This window comes from Mucor mucedo, assembly GCF_025094135.1.
Source record: "Mucor mucedo strain NRRL 3635 chromosome Unknown EV154scaffold_157, whole genome shotgun sequence".
Classification (NCBI taxonomy): domain Eukaryota; kingdom Fungi; phylum Mucoromycota; class Mucoromycetes; order Mucorales; family Mucoraceae; genus Mucor; species Mucor mucedo.
The window spans coordinates 74867-94805 of record NW_026252441.1 but is presented as its reverse complement, the minus strand read 5'-3'; the positions used below and the strand labels follow the sequence as shown (position 1 = coordinate 94805).

The following is a 19939-nucleotide window of genomic DNA, read 5'->3' as shown; positions in this document are numbered from 1 at the left end:
CCGCCATGCTTGACACCAACGATTACAACATGGTGTTTGACCTTCAAGTGCTTGATCAGGGATGATCTCGAGTTGAACGTCTTATGGCACTTACCACATGTCAACTTGTCTTTAATTAATGTGTCATCAACATCTTTGACATCAACTTCCTCAAGTGATACTTCATTCTTTGACTGGTTCAATTTTATGAAGAGTATCTCGATTAAAGGATTTCTTGGGGCTACTTCTACTCTTTTAGGAACAATAAGACTCTCGCCTTCAGCAATACTTTCTTGATTGTTTATTTATATAATCGTTGTAAATTGTAAAATGGAAAAAGCAAAATGGTACCTAAATCCCCCCCGCCCCTCCTCAAACAATTATTCGGACCTGGTTCATAGGCCTAAAAAATAGGTATTAAGTGATCCAAAAATACACTGTACATGAGCCTAAAAACTAAGTATTAAGTGATCCAAAAATACACTATACATGAGCCTAAAAAATTAGTATTAAGTGATCCAACAATGAGCCTAAAAAATGCGTATAAAGTGATCCACAATTGAGCCTAATAAATGCGTATAAAGTGATCCACAATTGAGCCTAATAAATCCGTATTAAGTGATCCACTTCCACCGGACATCTACTGTCCGGTGCGACCGAACAGGGGTGGTAATTACTATATTTGGAAAAAGAGGGGTGGTATATACATTTTCTCTTTTGCAATTTATATTTCAGTTTCTCCCCTTTCAAACTCCGCGCGCGAGTGCGACGATCATTTTGGTGCATGTCCGACGGTGTAATTCCGTTTCCTTGCCGAGATATGTCGATTTTTGTCTAAAAGTTGGGCAAACAAATATATTCAGCGCATGATCCAAAAAATAAAAGAATAAAATAAAAAAATTAGTTTCTGTTAGACAAAGTGTGTTTTTTACATGTTGAGTGTTTTGAGAAACTAGTCCAAAAGATGCGCCTGATATTGATTGTAACGTATGTCAATAAAAGTCCCTTCACGCGAGATTTTGCATTGATGCTTAAATGAACCATTGTATTTTCTTCCTCTTGCCAAATAGATGAAAGCATATCACGAATTAACATTTTTGCCCATTGTATTACCGTTTTTATTATTTAACTCTATAAGAAAATGAACCATCTGTATTAAAAGCTGTTCTATTCTCTGTCGTATTTTCTCCGCTTTTTGTTGCTGTTTGTTGTCTATTAGTGTATACCCAAATATCCCGTAGTGTATACCCAAATATCCCGTAGTGTATACAAGCACTATTTTGTGAGTTACTTTAGCGAAGAAACTCGAAATAGCTATTTTTGTGTCACCTTACGTACACGCGGTTTACACGCAACATCTGCATTAACAAATGATAAAAACAACTTATAAATAAGACCACAGCTTACAGTGCACGCATGGTCCACACATGCTTACTGAAATATGTTCACATTATAAATCATTCTCTCAGCCTGCTCTATTAATTGACAAGTACCGAAAGGACTTTGTCAACTCCTATATAAACCATCCTTTAATTTAAAAATAAAACGATACTCAATTTACCCAGTCTCACAACTACCTTTTTTCTTTTTATAAACTGTCTATCTTGTTTTATAGAACAATAATTGAAGCTATTTATATGTTTTACAATTGTCAATCTGGAGTAACTACAACTGTATTGGTTCGTAAGGTAGTTGATACGATTGCTGCAGTTGGTTATGTGTATTAGGTTACAATCGTTGATTAGCCGATTGATGACATAATGAACTCACGACACAACTGATATACACTATTTTCATAATTTATTCTTGCACGCTTAGAATAAAGCTTCAATCAGCGATGGAATAAATAATCGCTTAAAAATTAATTAATTTTCCATGCACAGTTTGCAAACGAAATGAACGAAAGAGAAATATATCTGTTATCATTAAACGGATATACTGCTAAAGTAGAAGAACAATGTTTCATCAAATCGAAAGACCCGGATAAGTTCCCTATTGTATGCGTATAATATAACCTTCATTTAATGTCACTTCACCCCAAAGACTAACCAGTTTGAGCTTGCACTTCAAAATTGAACGATTGGGTTCAAACCAAATAATTATTGTTTTCTTTTTAAGTCTATTTTGATACGCACAAACGAGCAAAACTTGATATTGCTGTTCTTCACCCATTAGGGGGGAGAGGGGTAGCAAACCCTACTCCCACCCCACCCCCATTTATTTTTCTCTTGTCAGCACTCTAGATGTGCTGCGTTACCAAGAGTAAATTAAATACAACTACCTCGTCATTAACGACACACTTATTGGTAACGAGTGTATAAGTGGATAAGTATATGAATGCACCAGACTTCCTTCCTTACCTGACACCCTGAAAAGGTAACTTGTTTTTTTGTCAAACTACAAACAAAAGACCTAAAAACGCTCAGACAAGTACATGGCATTTACACTTTTATTTGAAATAGAGTTTTATTTTATTGTATGTATTGGGGGTATCTGGAATTAGCTACCTATTAATTCCAAGCAATTTTTATTTTACTTTGAATGACACAATTATTTTCCGTTTGCTTTCGTATAATTTTTGAGCAATCTAAATTTTTCTACAATGAATATGAGGTATATGCCTTCTTTCAAAAGAGATAGATATAAAATAAGAGCTAGAAAAGGTGAATTTATTATTGCTTCATGCAAATTTCAGTGATCTTATTGTTTTTCTTACATTTAATCAATCACAACACAAATGAAATCTTATAAATAGTCGATAGAAAAGTTTACTTCAATTTTTATTTTTCTCTTTCATTATTATTTTACGTATAGCTATTTTTATTTTCAAACTCATAACACTTTATACGTAAAAGATAAATATTGTAACAACCAATCCATAATTGAATGACGTTTATCTAACATTTTATTATAGCAAACTTCTTACTTCAAATAACTGCCCTCTTTTACCAGCATGGGCTCTGATAGAACCTTGTCTGGAACGCCGGGTAAACCTGGAAGCAATATGAGTACATCTAGTTCTTTGGCTCCTGGCAATCGTATCATATCTGTTAAGTCCTCTATTGATGGTATTGGTTGGGACCCAGAGCGACGTGAAATGCTCGAAGAATATGTAGTTACAGTCCACAAACATTTTTTTATGTGACATTTAAGAAGACGAGAACTTTGATATCAGGCAATTTATCAATCGTGATTTTTTTTTTTTTTTGCCGAGGTGTGGCTCAAACTGACTCGTTATGCACGAGGAAGGGCTAGCGGAAGAACTACGACGACTCGTGCATTCATTGACACTTATCTTGATGACTATTTAGAGGCCACTGGTTTTGTTCCACCAGATTTCCGTTATGGTCAGCAAACATCTTTAATCGAAGGAGCAAAGATCTTTACAGCTTATAGCAACAATGTTCAGATGCGTTTGGGAAGTCATCTTAGACAAGCTGTTGACCATCTACTTCGTATGCGACAAAGAAAATTCGAATTAATTGCTGATAGAAGACGTGAAGGATTAATTGATGCACTGATAAAATCTGAGCCGGCGACAAGATTCAAGAAACTTATAACTAGAAGGTTACCTCAAAATTTTGTACTGGACCAAGAGCAGTTCCAGGACCCTATCGACAATATCGCTCTTGAAACTCTTCGCCATGTCCTAGCCAGTTATCCCGTTGACTACCGGTTTCGTGGGAATAGCATGTATTACAATTCCAAATCAAGAACAATTGAACATATGCGGTCTTTTTAAGAGCTGCCTAATATCATTTATTGATATCGGATTACCTGTGTTTAATTGCTTCCCATTACGCCGCTCTTGGACTCCTTTCTACACAACCATCAATTCAAAAATTCTTTATCAAAATATTCTTGGTCATCGGTGGACTAATCGTCAAGATAAGATAGCACTTTGGCGTGAAGTAATTAAGCTAAAATTGGATGCACTTGAACACCAAGAAGATGGCGAGCTCCAGTTTAGAGAAGCTATTCAAACGGATGGAGTAGGCTTTACTGTGATTAAGAAAATAATGGATCGTGAAAGCAGATACACTGCTCGTTTTGCTGTGGTGGTGGAACCAACTCAGTACATTTCACAAGAAATTGCTCAAGAAACTGTTGGAAGATGTGTTACGATTGATCCTGGACGAAAAGATTTGTTATTCTGTGTGCATGAAAACTCAACTGCAAACAATACAAATAAGCTTTGCTTCACCAAACTGTACCAAGACAAGTTTAAAAAGATTAAAAAATGACGTCGAATCCATGAAGCTGTGAAACCCGCTAGATTAGCAGCCGCTGAAAGGCTTTTAATTAATAACGATTTCTTGAATTGAGATGAATTTGAACAGTATCTTGTAAACAGGTCTAATATGACAGGCATCATCCAAAAACACTATGTCAACTTCTAAACCAACCATCGTACTGCTCATCCCTTGCACAAAAAACTGCAGCTATCTGCCTTTTTTAGAAGACAGCAAGGAAACGAGGATCTTATTGCAAAACTAGACGAACAGTTTGGTGTCGAAGTGTCATGGGTAACTGGTCTGCTCCTAATACATGATTTTGTGAGCCGTTCCGGGGTCTTGGATTCTGTCGGTTGCTTCAAAAAGCTGGTAAAAGGGTGTACTTGATTGATGAATTTAGAACAAGTCAGCGCTGCCCAGCCTGTGAACGTAGAAGTCTTGAAATGTTTCGGATGGTCGATAACCCGCGCCCTCATAGACGAAGAGTAAATCATCGTGTAATTAGACATGGTCTCTTAAGGTATGTTGATTTTACTTGTTAATAATTTTTCTATCTGATAATTTTTTTTTTGTTCCTGTGACAGATGTACAAATCGAAATTGAAGAGCCATGACTAATAGCACAAATAGGATTGTTCCTCGTCTATGGAATTGTGATATGGTTGCTTGCTTGAACATGGTTGATATTGTTCATTCACTTCGTGCTGGAAACGGCATTACCGCAGCAAAATTTCGACGTGGAGAGGCTCCCCAGGACCAACGGAGAAGAATAAGGACCCAAATGATCAAGCAAACATTAGAAATGTTCGTCAACGTCGCAACTAGAATTTTCCATGCCTATTATCGCAGGTCGACCATAGATACACTTAAGTGGTAAGCTCAAATTTTTTTTAAAGGTCTTTGAACCAATCTTGTTTCGGGAGATGAACATAATTTTTTACGTTGTGAACAAATCTAATATTTTCTGAAAATAGTGTAAAAAATAAAAAAAAAGGCTTTGTGATACCAAATGGATTATTCGGATAAATTGTTGCCCATCAACCGAACCTTGTTTTTCTCGACATTTATGAAACTGCTGACCCGTCTACATATGTGGCGCTTAAAATCCCTTGATTATAAATTCATTGGTAATCAATCCACGGCATTAATAAAGGGGTAAAACGTCACTGTCACAGTAAACTTTATCTTTGATTTGCACCATTATTCAGCAACCCAAAAAAAGCTTATTTATGCATATATAAAACCCAAACTTTCACCTAATTTTTTTTTTATTATTATTATTAAACTTTAAAACCTTCATAAATGACCATCAAAGCCATCTTCACTCCTATCCAAGTAGGAAAACACCAACTTCAACATCGCATTGTACTTGCCCCTTTAACACGTTTGCGAGCCACATTGGAGGCCGTACCTACGGATCTTCAAAAAGAATACTATGAACAGCGTGCCAGTTCTGGTGGACTCCTTATTGCTGAAGCCACTTTTATCAGTCGTTATGGTGGTGGTTTACCTAATGTACCTGGAATCTACACGGCGGAGCAAATCGAAGGCTGGAAAAAAGTGACCTCTGCTGTACATGCCAAAAACGGTGTGATTTTCTTGCAGATTGTTCATTTAGGTCGTGCTGGATCTAAGCATTTTCATGTTGATAGTGAGCAAGTAGGTTCTGCATCTGAAGTTATTATTCCCGGTGTGAACTATATGGGCCCTCCTTTTGAAACACCCAAAGCTTTCACGGTAAAAGAAATCGCATCGACCATTCAAGATTTCCGTCAAGCTGCTCTGAATGCCATTGAAGCAGGTTTTGACGGCGTTGAAATTCATGGCGCCAATGGTTTTTTGATTGATCAATTTATCGATAGTAGTGTCAACAAACGTACAGATAACTATGGTGGTTCTATTCCCAAGCGGGCTCGTTTTGCTCTGGAAGTTCTCCAAGCGGTGGTTGAAGCCATCGGTCCTGATCGTGTTGCTATTCGTTTCTCTCCTGGTGCCAACTTTCACGGTATGGGTGACGCTTCTCCCATTGAAACCTGGTCTTATTTAACGTCGCAAATTGAAACGCTATTTCCAAAGCTCGCTTATCTCCACTTTGTCGAAGCACGTGGTGATATTATGGGTGAAGCCTCTAATGTGTATGATTCTTTACAAGCTTATCGTCCTCTCTGGAAGGGACCGTTTATTACGTCAGGTGGTTTCTCCAGATCTGTTGAGCATGCGTATCAAATAGCTGAACAAACAGGTAATTTGGTCTCATTTGGTCGTGCCTTTATTGCTAATCCGGATCTTCCTCAACGTCTCTTAAATGACATCCCCTTAACACCTTATGATCGAAGTACTTTTTACACACACGATGCTGAGGGATATACCGATTATCCCACCATCACCAAATAAAACTTTTAATATTACTACAATATAAACATATCCCCCCCCTTCTTTTAAAGACATGCAATTTATAGTTTAGACTGTTGAAAGAGTAATGCAGGCACAACCCCCCAAAGGTTAGTAAGGAGAAGGCATCTATCCTCTGACTCGTTGGGCGATCTTACTGCATGATCGGTGTAACCATCCGTGTACTGTCCTCATTAGCATGTGCAGACACATTATCACTCGCAACCCTCCCTCTCTCTATCCTTTTTTTTTTACCGGTACATGAAAGAAAAATAAAGTAGCTATGAAACAAAAACAAGGATTTTTTTTATATGTATAAAACGACAACTTCTTTTTTCTTAATCGTGGTTACCGTTCTTGTGGTGCTCTATTATAAAAACGTCAGTAATGAACAAGAAGAAAAAAAGAGAAATATGAAAACTTACTCAAGTGACATTGGTAATCAATGGTATAACCAATGGCAAAGACACCAAAGATGAGGTGAAGCAAAGGAGTGACAGAAGCATTCTCACCATCAATGTAAGCGGCCTTATAACGAGCGAAAGGACCAACGGGCTTGGCAACCTCGGCAGCACCCTTGGGCAATTTCTATTAATTTTGACACGTTAATATACACCTTCACCTTCCTTACTGGGGGGACTACTTTTTACCTTGTAGAAATCAACTAATTGAGAAATTTGTCCATCCTTGGCAGATCCAGAAAGTCTGGTAGCAGCGGCAACATTAGGAGGAATAAGGGTCTTGGTGGTATAAGCACGACGGATGATGGCGTTCATGTTTTAATAAATGGGATCGAGGCAAGAAGAAAAAAAAAAACAAAAACAACCTGGGGTTTTCCCTCTTTACACCCTCTCTGTTTCAACATCCGACGCATCTTACCCGAATAAAAAAAGAATGACGTCAGAGTTTTCCTTTGGCTTTTTCATGCGGAATGACTTTACTTGGTAAAAAGATGGGACCGAACAGTGTTGAAACCGCGGCTATAGAAACATTTCTAAGTTTCCTTGTAATTTGCATCGTCTTGAGCTAGCTGTAATACAAATTTCGCGTTAGTATGAACATAAACAGATATGAAAGAGAAAAAAGTTATATCACTTACCAATTAATCAGATAACACCCACTGGACACTGGGGGAACAGCTCCAATAGGCTATACATCATGAAGTAATGCTTTAAAATAATAAAGTAAATTGTAAGACTGACTTTTTGCATAGAACATATATAAAAATTATCATACCTGTGGCAGTGTAAGACACTGTTTGTAACGGAAACCAAATTCTAGACTGCTTTCTTCCTCCGATTGATAAATGTTGTATTGGTACCAATCCCGGCATCAGTAAAAACCTTTCATGAGGAAAAAATTGGGCAGTACAAAAGGAAAAGATAACCAAAGGTCAGCACGATCAGCTCAAAAGTAAACAACCACATTTTGATATTTGAATAGATCCTTTGTCTACAAAATTAAATAAAATAGGTTAAGTATCATTTATACTTGCTTATTTTTACCTTTCTTTTGGTGAACAAAGGAATAAAAAATCTCAAGAGGCTTTTTTATAAGTTGAAAAATGATAATATATCAAATCAAATGTTGTTAGAGACGTCATTTTGTATAATAAGGGGTTTCGATGACAAGTTGAGAAAAATAGTTTTTCTACCTTGTGATGGTGGGAACCAGGTTTATGAATTTGATTTGATGTGTATGCTTTACACGGCTCTAAAAGAGGTGTTTGTGGATATATCACTATCAGGATCAATTTCAGGTTCTAGGATTTAAGTTATATTTAGTTTTTGTTTGTAGAAGAAGAAAAAACTCTCTGTCTTAAGCTTCCAGGTTCTTACTAATGGTATCATATAATTGTAGGATAAAGTAAACATGAGACTGTGAATTTGACTGAAAATCGAGAATCGAAAACTCTTACAAATTAAGTGAGAGATTGACCGGGAGTAAGTGGCATATGTAAAGTTTTTATTGGACATTTAAGTTTATTTGGGGACCAAAGGCTCATCCAAAAGACCTAAAAATTAGATGGCGTTTGTTCTAACGCGAGAATAAATGTAGTCATCAGCTTTAAAAACCGGTTTAGAAGCTCCATGGTTGCTTTGCCCATCAAAAATCTGTAGCCTGCTCCCCTCTTGTTTTTTTGTCATATTTTTATGGATATATAAAGAGATATTCTATATTGAAAAAAAAAAAAAAAGAACCCGATATCTTAAGCCAAAATAAATACTCTTGAAATGTAGTAAAGAACACTGTATGGCATTGAAACTGCGAGAACTGATTCTGCTGGTAGAAGTGGTTATGTTATTTCTTCTTTCTCAACTTCTTGTGTAAGTTATGATGTTGTGGTGGACAATCTACAAATGATCACTTGCAGCTACCCTGACTTCCGCTTTAACAATATCGCATGCAAACACATGTATTTGTTGAAGTGTGATATGTCTTGGTTGTCTGCATTGGAAGGTAAAGATAAATACTATTAAATTCTTTACGGCTTCATTTTTTTTTTTTTTTACTAGTTTCTTTCGACCCCACTTTCTCAACCATTCCCCAGAGCTCGCCTGATAGCTCAGCTCTTCTTACTCCAACTGAACAAGCTCCTCTCACCGCTCCAAGCAATTCTTCAATAGATTTTGACACTCTGCTTTCTAACATTCATAAACTTAAACGCCAGCAATATACTTTGACCGAAACTGAGCTCGAAGAATTAAACAGCTTCAATCACTGGTTTCTCTCTCGTATAAATTCTAGAAACATTCCTTCCAATTCTAATTTTACTACACAAAGATAACAAAAAAAGTTAATAATAAACGCGCCCCTTCCCTCTGCCTGAATTCGGGTATAAGGAAATCGCAGACTGCCTCGGACGTCATCACTTTTTTTCTCTCTCACTGAACAATAATAAAAAACGCTAAGCAATATGAAAAATGGAGAGTTTAGCAGCAGATCAAAAGAAAACATTCTTGACACATTTTTTATTAGATGAAAAAGAAAGAAAAAAAAAAGCAAAAAAAAAAAAAAGAAGGGGGGATACAATAAGAGGGAAGAGAGTGGATGAAAATGAGTATTTACAGGGTATGCAAGAAAGAATAGAGAAAGGAAAGACTACTGAAGAGTAGAAGATTCTTTACGTTGACTTAGACGAGTAGGTGATAATGTTCGCATGTATCGCATCTTATTGGGTTTACCATAAGATGATACCGATTTCTTTTTTGTATGTAAATCATCGCCTGCTTCTTCATCCTCCAAACAAGAACGAATCTCTTGTAATGGTAATCGTTCATGATGATTGCTTTCTGACAACTTTGTTATTTCCTCTGCTTTACTTCTCCATAAGCGAGGAGGTCGATTCTCTTGTTCTTCACCCATATTATCTTTTTCCTTGCGACTTGCTTCCTGTGCCTCTGTTCTATCATTGTCGTTATCGAAAAAGATTTGAGAGAGCCATGAGCTACCCGAATCAAGATAATCGCCTTCCTCTTCCTCTTCTTCTTCTTCCTCTTCCTCTTCAAAGATAAATCGTTTTCCCGTCATTGCCATTTCAGAGGGAGGTGGTGAGTGCATTTCCTCATCTTCGAGAAGTGTATGTCTTGTGAAAGGTCGATCAGGGGAAGACATCAGTCCTAGGTTGGAAGAAAATAAATCTCCATCGTCCGAATCTTCATCTTCAGAAAACATGCCGTCCTAATACAGAATATATAAGTAAACAAAAGAAAGAAAAAAATTTTCTTTTTAACGCAAGTGTTTCAAAAAGAGTCAATCTCACCTTGCTTCTATCAAAAATGCTAATACGATCGGAACCAAGACACATGTCTAAGTTAGGGTGTGGTGCAGAAGAGCCACCACTTCCGCCAGAAGCAGCCACTTCGGCGAATTTAGCAATAAGGTTGATAGGTGAACCGTGCAAGGGCGTTTTTCGAAATCGACTATGGCCGTTTGCTTGTGATTCAATCGTCATATTCGATAAACGTGTGCAAGGAGTAAACGGTTGTTCCTCGTCATCCAAAATGAATCGGTGCGGGGTTCTTAACGGGTTACTCATTCGTTGTTGTTTTTGTTATTATGCTGATGGTTGTTAAGGAAGGAAAAAAAAAAAAAAGAAAACATGGGAATATTTTTTTTATATAGCTCGCTGGGCCTCATATTCAAGTACCGCTACCAATTAAAAGTTGTATTCCGTCTCAATCGTCTCCTTTTTTAGAAATTGGTCATTTTTCACGCGTCGTGACGAAAAAAAAAAAAAAGATATTTTAGTGCAAGCCGTAGGAGATAAAATGTAGAATAAAAGTTAGTGGGAAAAAAGAAAAAAGAAAATAAACCTATCATCATTCATGTTTCGAAAAAGTAGGTGTAAAGAGGAGGTTTTATCCCTTCTTTTGTCTCCTTTTAATCCGTCCATAATAATTCCGCGTGCGATTTTTTTTTATTTATTTATTCTCTTCTTTCTTTCTAAAACAATCAATAAAATATGGGCTGTTGTGCGTCAACCCACGTAAAAGATGATGCGGGCAAAAGACGAGACCAAGAAATCGATGAACAGATCAAAAAAGACCGCCAAAAGATGAGCAACCAAGTCAAATTATTATTGTTAGGCTCTGGCGAGTCCGGTAAATCCACTCTGCTGAAACAAATGCGCATCATTCATGATTGTGGCTTTCCTCAAGAAGAACGTTTATCCTATCGAGAAATCATCTTTAGTAACCTTATCGAATCCATGAAGAATATCGTCAATGCCATGCACAAGCTAAAAATTCAATTGGCAGACCCTACACTAACCCAACAAGCCTATCAGCTCATAGCTGATTTACCTGAACAAATGGAATGCGATTATGATTTACCCACAGATATTGCTGATGCCATTCGACTCTTATGGCAAGATGATGGTGTCAAATATACATACAGCAGACGAAATGAATTTCAATTGAACGATTCTGCAGCCTAGTAAGTCATGATAATCTCCTATTCAAAAAATAAAATAAAAACCCTGACTAAATAACTGCAAATAGCTATTTTGATGCCATTGACCGCATCTCCAGTCCAGACTATATCCCAAGTGATGGTGATGTTCTACGAGCACGAGTGAAAACCACAGGTATCACCGAGACGAAATTTGAGGTGGGTGACCTTATTTACCGTATGGTCGATGTAGGAGGTCAACGTTCCGAGCGAAAAAAATGGATTCATTGCTTTGAAGACGTAACTGCCATCATTTTTATGGTTGCCATCTCCGAATACGACCAAGTACTATTTGAAGACGAATCTGTCAATCGCATGGGTGAATCCCTTACTTTATTCCAATCGATCTGTGACATGGAATGGTTCGCAAAGACTTCCATCATTCTCTTTATGAATAAGACTGATCTCTTTAAGAAAAAGTTAAAAACTAGTCCTTTAAAGACGTATTTCCCAAAATATAAAGGTGGGGAAAACTATGACGAAGCATGCAAATTCCTCATGGAACAGTTTCAAGCCCTCACTGTGAAAAATTCAGATAAAAGAGTGTATACACACTTTACTTGTGCTACAGATACAAAACAAATTAAATTCGTCATGTCCGCTGTCAATGATATTATACTGCAATCTACACTAAGAGACGTCGGCTTACTTTAAACAAACCACACAGATGTAAAACATACAATTTAATAACTATTTTCTTTTTATATTTAATATACCCTTTATAAACTACTATTACTACTACTTTAATGTGATCACGTATTGACTTTATCAAGTGTGAGAATAACCAAGCATTTTACCTGCTACATCTTGGCAACCCTGCAATTTCAAAATCCAGTCCCTCCCCTTATTTCGAGAAGATTCTTCCTCTAGTCCATAGTAATCCACTGCAAAACAGCTTTTCATTATACTTTGACGTTACACTACAGCTCATCGCCAAAAAAAACGAATAAGAGCATATTACTACCAGATCACCCTTTTCAAATTTCTTCCCGTGATCTCTTCGTAAGACTCTGTTTTAAAACACGAGGTGTAATTTGGTGAATCTATATGTATACCTTCTTATAATTTATGACTCCTAAATATTTGGAGTGCCATGTTCATATACTTCTTGGGTCATGCGATAAAGAGCTAGATGCATCTTTTATAAATTCTCTTGTGATTTATTACAGTTACAATAATTGGTGTTTGTACTTCTTAACACGTGGGTCCTCATATGACGAAATATGTTGGTAGTTACCAAAATGTGTCACTTGAATCATCTTTACCAATCTTTAAAGTCAAACCATTTTCTCTCTGTTTATCTAAGCTGATAGGGGGTGATTGGCTGAGAACATTTTAAAATTACATGCACAATTTTTGTCATAAAATCAATCAAGGTATTTTTTTTTTCTTTTTTTGTAGTTGGTTCATATAACTAGGTAGCTGCTTGTGGGATATTTAAAAAAAAAGGGTTGTGGATTATTGATTACATTTTAATCAGGCATAGTACTGTAGATTATGGGGATTCGAAGCGATATAAGCATAAATGTTTGTGGGATAAGGTTTTGTAGCGTAAGGTATTCTGACATAACGTTTTCAGACATAGACTTTTGGGGAATATGACATTGTAGCACAAATTTAAGCAGTTCATAATACGGTAGATTGGAGGCAAACATATATATGAATAGACCTTTGATGTTTTTATAAGACCTACAAAGGATGGAACTAATCAATTTTTATAGGCTTCTAAGTGGCTTATCATACTGCCTTTTTAAAAGTCCCTTGTCATTTTTTTTTTCCATTTTTTTTTTTTTTTTTTTTTTTTTCGTTCTTTCTTGTGTAGCTACATAAACCTAATTAGAAATGGAAGACACTCATGACCATGCCCATGAGAAGGACTCGTTCGAACCTTTAAAGCAAGAATTTTATGAAGGAAAGCATTTATCAGCACCCGTCAAAGAAATCGAAGTAATAAACACTAGGCACGCGCAATTTTACATTGGGGGAACTGACACTCTTTAAATAATAGGACAAATGGAAGTTATTACCTGCTTTTTTAAAAGTCAAGGGTCTCGTTAAACAACATATCGACTCGTTTAATTATTTCATCAATGTTGATCTTCGCAAGATTATTAAAGCCAATGAAAAGGTCACTTCAGACGTCGATCCTCATTTCTACCTCAAGTAAGCACCCCCTCACTATGTATTATTAATAATGGCTACAAGCTAAACGCCTTACATCATAGATACACAGGGATTCGAGTTGGTAGTCCAGAACGTACAGACGCAGATGTTGCCAACCGTAGTTACACACCACACGAATGTCGTCTTCGTGATTTGACTTATTCAGCAAATATCTTTGTCGATGTAGAATACACCCGTGGTAGACAAATTGTCAAGAGAAAGAACGTCATGATTGGTCGTTTACCCATCATGTTGCGTTCCTCTCACTGTGTCTTGACCGGTAAAACAGAAGCGGATTTAGCTCGCATGAAAGAATGTCCCTTAGATCCCGGTGGTTATTTCGTCGTCAAAGGTACAGAAAAAGTTATTCTTGTGCAAGAACAATTGTCGAAAAATCGTATCATTGTCGATGTGGATAAAAAGAACAATATCATTGCCAACGTGCAGAGGTAAATCAAAAATAATTAAATACAGACTAGAAAAAAAAAACTAATAACAATGTAGTTCCACGCATGAACGTAAATCCAAGACAGCCATCTTTGTCAAACACAACAAAATCTACTTAAAACACAACTCCATCGCCGAAGATATTCCTGTCGCCATTTTTATGAAAGCTTTGGGTGTTCAATCTGACCGAGAAATTGCACAATTGGTCTGTGGTAACGATCATGATTTAAACGACGTCTTTGCCATTAATATTGAAGAGAGTTCTCGTTTACGTGTATTTACACAAATGCAAGCGCTGGATTATATCGGTGGAAAAGTGAAAGTAAATCGTAAATTATCTACTGTGCGTAAAACACTTGCGGAAGAAGCATTGGAAGTCCTGGCTACCGTCATTTTAGCCCATGTCCCTGTCGAGAATTTAAATTTCAGAGAAAAGAGTATTTATGCTGCCGTTATGATTCGTCGTGTCCTTGTGGCCATGACTGATGAAGTTCAAGTCGATGATCGTGATTATGTCGGTAACAAACGTTTGGAATTAGCAGGTCAATTACTTTCCTTGTTGTTTGAAGATCTTTTCAAGAAGTTCAATTCAGACTTGAAATTAAACGCCGATAAAGTCCTCAAAAAACCAAACCGAACACAAGAATTTGATATCTTTAATCAATTGGTCTTGCATGGTGACCATATCACAAGTGGCTTTATTCGTGCCATCTCCACTGGTAATTGGGTTTTAAAACGTTTCAAAATGGATCGTGCTGGTATCACTCAAGTCCTCTCACGTCTCTCTTATATCTCTGCTTTGGGTATGATGACACGTATTTCATCTCAATTCGAAAAGACCAGAAAAGTTTCAGGTCCAAGAGCTTTACAACCTTCTCAATGGGGTATGCTTTGTCCCTCTGATACACCTGAAGGTGAAGCATGTGGTCTTGTCAAGAATTTAGCTCTAATGACTCATATTACCACCGATCAAGAAGAAGATCCTATCCGTAAAATCGCTTTTGCCCTGGGTGTAGAAGATGTCAACCTTTTAACTGGTGCCGAAGTCTATCAACCCAACACATTTATTGTCCTGATGAATGGTGTCATCTTGGGTGTCACACGTCGTGTCCAACAATTCGTGCGTAGTTTCCGTCGTCTTCGTCGCGCCGGTCGTGTATCCGAATTCGTCTCGGTTTTTGTGAATACACATCAAAGAACCGTCAACTTATCTTCCGATGGTGGTCGTATTTGTCGTCCTTTGATTATTGTAGAGAAATGTGTGCCTGCTGTCAAACAACATCATGTGAATGATTTAATCGCAGAGAAGTTAACCTTTGATGATTTCCTCAAGAAGGGTCTTGTGGAATATGTCGATGTGAATGAAGAAAGTGATGCCAATATCGCTGTTTATGAAAAGGATATTATACCCGAAACCACTCATCTTGAAATCGAACCTTTTACCATCTTGGGTGCTGTTGCAGGCTTAATTCCTTATCCTCATCATAACCAGTCCCCACGTAACACTTATCAATGTGCAATGGGTAAGCAAGCTATTGGCGCTATTGGTTACAATCAATTAAATCGTATCGAAACCTTGATCTATCTCATGGTCTATCCTCAACAACCCATGGTCAAAACAAAAACCATTGAATTAATCGGCTACGATAAATTACCCGCTGGTCAAAATGCTACCGTGGCTGTTATGAGTTATTCTGGTTACGATATTGAAGATGCCTTGGTTCTCAATAAATCCGGTTTGGATCGTGGTTTTGGTCGCTGTCAAGTCATGAGAAAATATGCAAACTTGGTCAAACGTTATCCTAACGGTACTCACGATCGTTTAGCAGATCCTCCTGCACGCAATTCAGATCTTTGGAACGATTCGTTTGACGCTGTGGAAGCTGATGGTATTGCTGGTGTTGGCGAGCCTCTTGAAATGGGATCGGTCTTTATCAATAAACAAGTCCCTGTCAGTACAGGTATTGATGCTAATGTGCCCGGTGCATCTCAAAGTGTGGCCTATAAACCTCAAGCACAACGTTACAAGTCACCTCAAACAGGTTATGTTGATAAGGTCTTGTTCACCACGACCGAATCCGATCAAACCTTGATTAAGGTCAATATTCGACAAACACGTCGTCCTGAATTAGGTGATAAATTCTCTTCTCGTCACGGACAGAAGGGTGTGTGTGGTATTATCGTTCAACAAGAAGATATGCCATTTTCCGATTTAGGTGTTTGTCCAGATATCATTATGAACCCTCATGGTTTCCCATCACGTATGACGGTTGGTAAAATGATTGAATTATTAGCAGGTAAAGCTGGTGTCTTGGATGGTTCCTTACAATACGGTACGGCCTTTGGTGGATCCAAGGTGGAGGATATGAGTCGTATCTTGATCAACCATGGATTTAATTACGCTGGTAAAGATTACGTGACTTCTGGTATCACTGGAGAACCATTATCTGCTTATATTTATTTTGGACCTATTTATTATCAAAAATTGAAACATATGGTTATGGATAAGATGCATGCGCGTGCTAGAGGACCTCGTGCTACACTTACACGTCAACCCACCGAAGGTCGATCGAGAGATGGTGGTTTACGTTTGGGAGAGATGGAACGTGATTGTTTGATTGGTTATGGTGCGAGTATGTTACTGCTTGAACGTTTAATGATTTCTTCTGATGCGTTTGAGGTGAATATTTGCGATAAATGTGGTTTGATTGGTTACGCAGGTTGGTGTCAGTTCTGTAAGAGTTCTAAACATATGAAGACCATGGAAATACCCTATGCTGCTAAACTGCTTTTCCAAGAATTAATGGCAATGAATATCTCGCCACGTATGATCTTGGAAGATGCCATCTAGACATATCACACACAAACACACACACACACACACACACCAACCCACCTTTTGTAAATAAAATATATTTTTTCTTTTTTGACCTTTTTGCATGAATTTTCTTTTTGTAAATGACATCACCCCCGCCTACATAATGTAAAACCTAAAAAAAAAAAACTTTTTTCTTCTTCAATCAAATAGTAATCATGTTACGTACATTAGCACTTTTATTCTTATTCTTTGCTGTTTTACAAGGTAATCTCTCTGTAATTTGTACTTAGTCGCTCGGACTAACCCCCTAAATTAAAAATAGCTGCATCGGTCAACTACATTATGGCGTTCAAGAAACCCGTATCTGACGACCTTTACAAAACAGCACGAGAAGAAGTTGAAGCAGCGGGAGGAAAAGTTCTTTATGAATATAAGTCAGCATTGAAAGGCATTCTTGTTCAATTACCTAGTCAGGAATTTAACATATTTAGCTCGAAACCCTATGTTGATTTTTTTGAAAAGGATTCTTCCGGTAAGTGTTTTGTCTCGTTCTTTTTTTTTTTTTTTCTGACGTTTATCTTAAATGGACTAGTTCATATCTAAGGAAGGAAGGTTAAAAAATAAATAAAAAAATTGTGTATGTTATCTGTCATTCTATTTATTAAGCACATGTATTTCAATTGCAGTCATTAAATGATTCCCTCAGCGATGTATGCGCATGGATAGTATGGATGCAAATGTGTATCTTCATGACGCATTACGCTTAACATGCCAATTAAGAACCGCATCACCCCCCAAAGAAGGTTTATATAAAAAAAAGGAAAAAGGTTTGAAACATGAGCATGATACTCTATACGAAAAACAAACAAAAGAGTGTCATTCAAGGGGTGACAAGTGTTATCATATATAGTACAATTTTTATAAAAAAAAAAAAAAATTTGAGCACTAGGCATTTTTTCGTCACATTATCATATGTGTGCGAAAACTATTTGTGGCTACAGAACAATCTTCTTACAGATAACTTATGATGATGATGCGTACACTCTTCTTGATTATGTTGTTGTGTTGAATTCGAGCCGGTCATCATCATCATGAATTCATGTAAATTCACCACACCATCTTTATCCAAATCCACTTCTCCAATCAACTGTTGTGCCTCGGCTAAGGTCAATTTATCACCTAATTTCTCCATCATGGCTTGCAATTCAGCAACATTAATAAACCCATCGCCATCCTTGTCAAAAGCCTCAAAGGCTTCCTTCAGCTCTTGTTGTTTAGAAGTTGAACGATGTGGGTCTGACAATGTCGGTCGCATTAGTCTAGCGAAATCTTCGTAAGCTAAACAGCCATCCTTGTCCAGATCCGCATGCGCATCTTTCAACTATTTTAACAGCCTTCATGAGTATATATTATATGTACAACGACAAAAAAAATTCTGTTACCATGGATGGAATCGCCGCACTATTAATGCCTGCTGATTGAAGCATATCTTGTAATTCAGAATACGATATTCTACCATTGTTATCTTTATCAAAACTCGAGAAAAGTTCGGTTAAATCTCCCTTTTTTTTTGTGCTCAGAAAGTGGCTACCAAGACTTAAACGTTTAGAGGACATATGAAAGAAAAATATAGAAAAAGAAAAAAAAAAGAAGAGAGATCATCATCATCAAGCCACCTTTTTAATCTCACTTTTGCATGTGTGCTACCCGAGAAAAGTCCTTGGGTCAAGACTATTCTTTTTGCCACAACTCAGCAAAAAAACTGTGTCTATAAAAAGATTCCCTTGCATGACCCAGCTTTTTGAACATACCTTGTCACACCCACATGCGCCTTCCCCTAAAAATAATCAAGGTTTTGGGCGGCGCGGCCATGTATTACAATGAGAACACTCCACACTTTCTAAAAAGATTATTTTATGGGACGCATTGTCCATATTAAGCCTCAAGACCACTGATAAAATTGGTACCCCCAAAAGAAGATATAAATGGACAACCGGAGGAAAGAAACGTCCCACCTGAACTTAATCTTATTTGGAGCAGTTTTGAATTTTTTAGTGACATAATGGAACTGTTAAAACTTTGTACATCTATTATTTCGAGGCAAATTTGGACAAAAACTTCTAGAAAAAGCTACAAGCATTTATGCTAAATGATTAAACGACTTTGAGATAATACGTGTGATGCACTAGTGAGAGTAATATACTGTTCTACTTATTGTCTGCTCAAATATAAATGTTCTGAAAGTTATTTTTACCTTAAAAGTAAATACAATATACAGATGGATCCACAACATTCTTCCTCCTAACTGATGTAATTGCGTGAATGTCAAAAAAAAAGTTTAGTGATCATGTAAATATGCAGTGAATCGAATATTCGGCCTACAAGATTGTATAACTCTATTGTGCTATCATTATACTTTACTTGACATAAGATAAATACTAATATACGATTATTTATTTTTATCTAATGTTATGTGATGACACCATTTGTATTATTTATGATATCCTCAACAGTGCATTGGGTTATTATTTAAAGGATATGTATTTTTAGGTATGCGATATCGAGAAATTTAAGGTTGGCAGTACGATTAAAGCGGTATATTCATGTTGTAAAAGTGCTTCCCAATCTTCATATTTTGTAAGGTTCTTATCAAGAGGCACCATCCCTTTTACTTTCTTCGGTACGCTTCCACTATACCAAATAATGCCTGGTAAGGATACCCATTTGATTTCTCTGTTCCGCCATCACTATTATCCCTTGAAGTCAAATCGTTGTCATCAGCAAAATGAAGAAAATAGACCTATTTTTCGTATTTTTTACTTAAAATAAAGTTGAAGACGTCGTAGTTATGTAACGCGAGCGTTTTCAACGATAGGACTTCTATCAATAGCCTTACAAATTCGGCTACTTCCAACAGATTCAAAACTCCTTCCGAGCCAGAAAAGGTATACGAA

At 37.0% G+C, this 19939-nt stretch overlaps 11 protein-coding genes across 11 annotated transcripts; 7 read left to right on the top strand and 4 right to left on the bottom strand.

Annotated features, from left to right (window-relative positions):
• Nucleotides 1–12: 12 nt before the first annotated feature.
• On the bottom strand, nt 13–1074 carry EV154DRAFT_555916 (uncharacterized protein; the record flags this gene model as incomplete). The annotated part of the gene is made up of 3 exons (XM_051605314.1): nt 13–267; nt 613–655; nt 912–1074. Coding segments are annotated over 3 exons (459 nt in total), but the record flags the coding sequence as incomplete, so codon positions are not given.
• Nucleotides 1075–2932: 1858 nt separating this feature from the next.
• On the top strand, nt 2933–3124 carry EV154DRAFT_430149 (uncharacterized protein; the record flags this gene model as incomplete). Its single annotated transcript, XM_051596519.1, has 1 exon — nt 2933–3124. One exon carries the CDS (start codon nt 2933–2935, stop codon nt 3122–3124), a length of 192 nt encoding a protein of 63 aa, XP_051452151.1.
• A 312-nt stretch (nt 3125–3436) lies between these two features.
• Nucleotides 3437–3721, top strand: EV154DRAFT_430138 (uncharacterized protein; the record flags this gene model as incomplete). The annotated part of the gene is made up of 1 exon (XM_051596518.1): nt 3437–3721. The coding sequence occupies one exon, from the start codon at nt 3437–3439 to the stop codon at nt 3719–3721; it is 285 nt and encodes a 94-aa protein (XP_051452150.1).
• Nucleotides 3722–4591: 870 nt separating this feature from the next.
• On the top strand, nt 4592–4931 carry EV154DRAFT_386699 (uncharacterized protein; the record flags this gene model as incomplete). The annotated part of the gene is made up of 2 exons (XM_051595051.1): nt 4592–4751; nt 4822–4931. Coding segments are annotated over 2 exons (270 nt in total), but the record flags the coding sequence as incomplete, so codon positions are not given.
• Nucleotides 4932–5502: 571 nt separating this feature from the next.
• EV154DRAFT_526767 (uncharacterized protein) lies at nt 5503–6712 on the top strand. Its single transcript, XM_051603424.1, has one exon. The coding sequence runs from the start codon at nt 5516–5518 to the stop codon at nt 6605–6607; it is 1092 nt and encodes a 363-aa protein (XP_051452148.1). The 5' UTR covers nt 5503–5515; the 3' UTR covers nt 6608–6712.
• On the bottom strand, nt 6638–7726 carry EV154DRAFT_555914 (mitochondrial F1-F0 ATP synthase subunit F of fungi-domain-containing protein). Its single transcript, XM_051605313.1, has 4 exons — nt 7704–7726; nt 7255–7634; nt 7030–7192; nt 6638–6971 (listed from the first exon to the last, which is right to left on the bottom strand). The coding sequence occupies exons 2-4, from the start codon at nt 7378–7380 to the stop codon at nt 6943–6945; spliced, it is 318 nt and encodes a 105-aa protein (XP_051452147.1). The 5' UTR covers nt 7381–7634; nt 7704–7726; the 3' UTR covers nt 6638–6942.
• Nucleotides 7727–9536: 1810 nt separating this feature from the next.
• EV154DRAFT_526757 (uncharacterized protein) lies at nt 9537–10676 on the bottom strand. The gene is made up of 2 exons (XM_051603423.1): nt 10368–10676; nt 9537–10285 (listed from the first exon to the last, which is right to left on the bottom strand). The coding sequence occupies exons 1-2, from the start codon at nt 10641–10643 to the stop codon at nt 9707–9709; spliced, it is 855 nt and encodes a 284-aa protein (XP_051452146.1). The 5' UTR covers nt 10644–10676; the 3' UTR covers nt 9537–9706.
• A 77-nt stretch (nt 10677–10753) lies between these two features.
• EV154DRAFT_526755 (G protein alpha subunit) lies at nt 10754–12440 on the top strand. The gene is made up of 2 exons (XM_051603422.1): nt 10754–11542; nt 11608–12440. The coding sequence occupies exons 1-2, from the start codon at nt 11070–11072 to the stop codon at nt 12209–12211; spliced, it is 1077 nt and encodes a 358-aa protein (XP_051452145.1). The 5' UTR covers nt 10754–11069; the 3' UTR covers nt 12212–12440.
• An 856-nt stretch (nt 12441–13296) lies between these two features.
• Nucleotides 13297–17102, top strand: EV154DRAFT_526751 (DNA-directed RNA polymerase III subunit RPC2). Its single transcript, XM_051603421.1, has 4 exons — nt 13297–13504; nt 13566–13720; nt 13783–14169; nt 14225–17102. The coding sequence occupies exons 1-4, from the start codon at nt 13400–13402 to the stop codon at nt 17016–17018; spliced, it is 3441 nt and encodes a 1146-aa protein (XP_051452144.1). The 5' UTR covers nt 13297–13399; the 3' UTR covers nt 17019–17102.
• A 124-nt stretch (nt 17103–17226) lies between these two features.
• EV154DRAFT_526749 (uncharacterized protein) lies at nt 17227–17637 on the top strand. Its single transcript, XM_051603420.1, has 2 exons — nt 17227–17517; nt 17578–17637. Exons 1-2 carry the CDS (start codon nt 17328–17330, stop codon nt 17586–17588), a joined length of 201 nt encoding a protein of 66 aa, XP_051452143.1. The 5' UTR covers nt 17227–17327; the 3' UTR covers nt 17589–17637.
• Nucleotides 17638–17813: 176 nt separating this feature from the next.
• Nucleotides 17814–18637, bottom strand: EV154DRAFT_526748 (uncharacterized protein). The gene is made up of 2 exons (XM_051603419.1): nt 18428–18637; nt 17814–18366 (listed from the first exon to the last, which is right to left on the bottom strand). The coding sequence occupies exons 1-2, from the start codon at nt 18599–18601 to the stop codon at nt 17971–17973; spliced, it is 570 nt and encodes a 189-aa protein (XP_051452142.1). The 5' UTR covers nt 18602–18637; the 3' UTR covers nt 17814–17970.
• Between the last annotated feature and the right edge of the window lie 1302 nt (nt 18638–19939).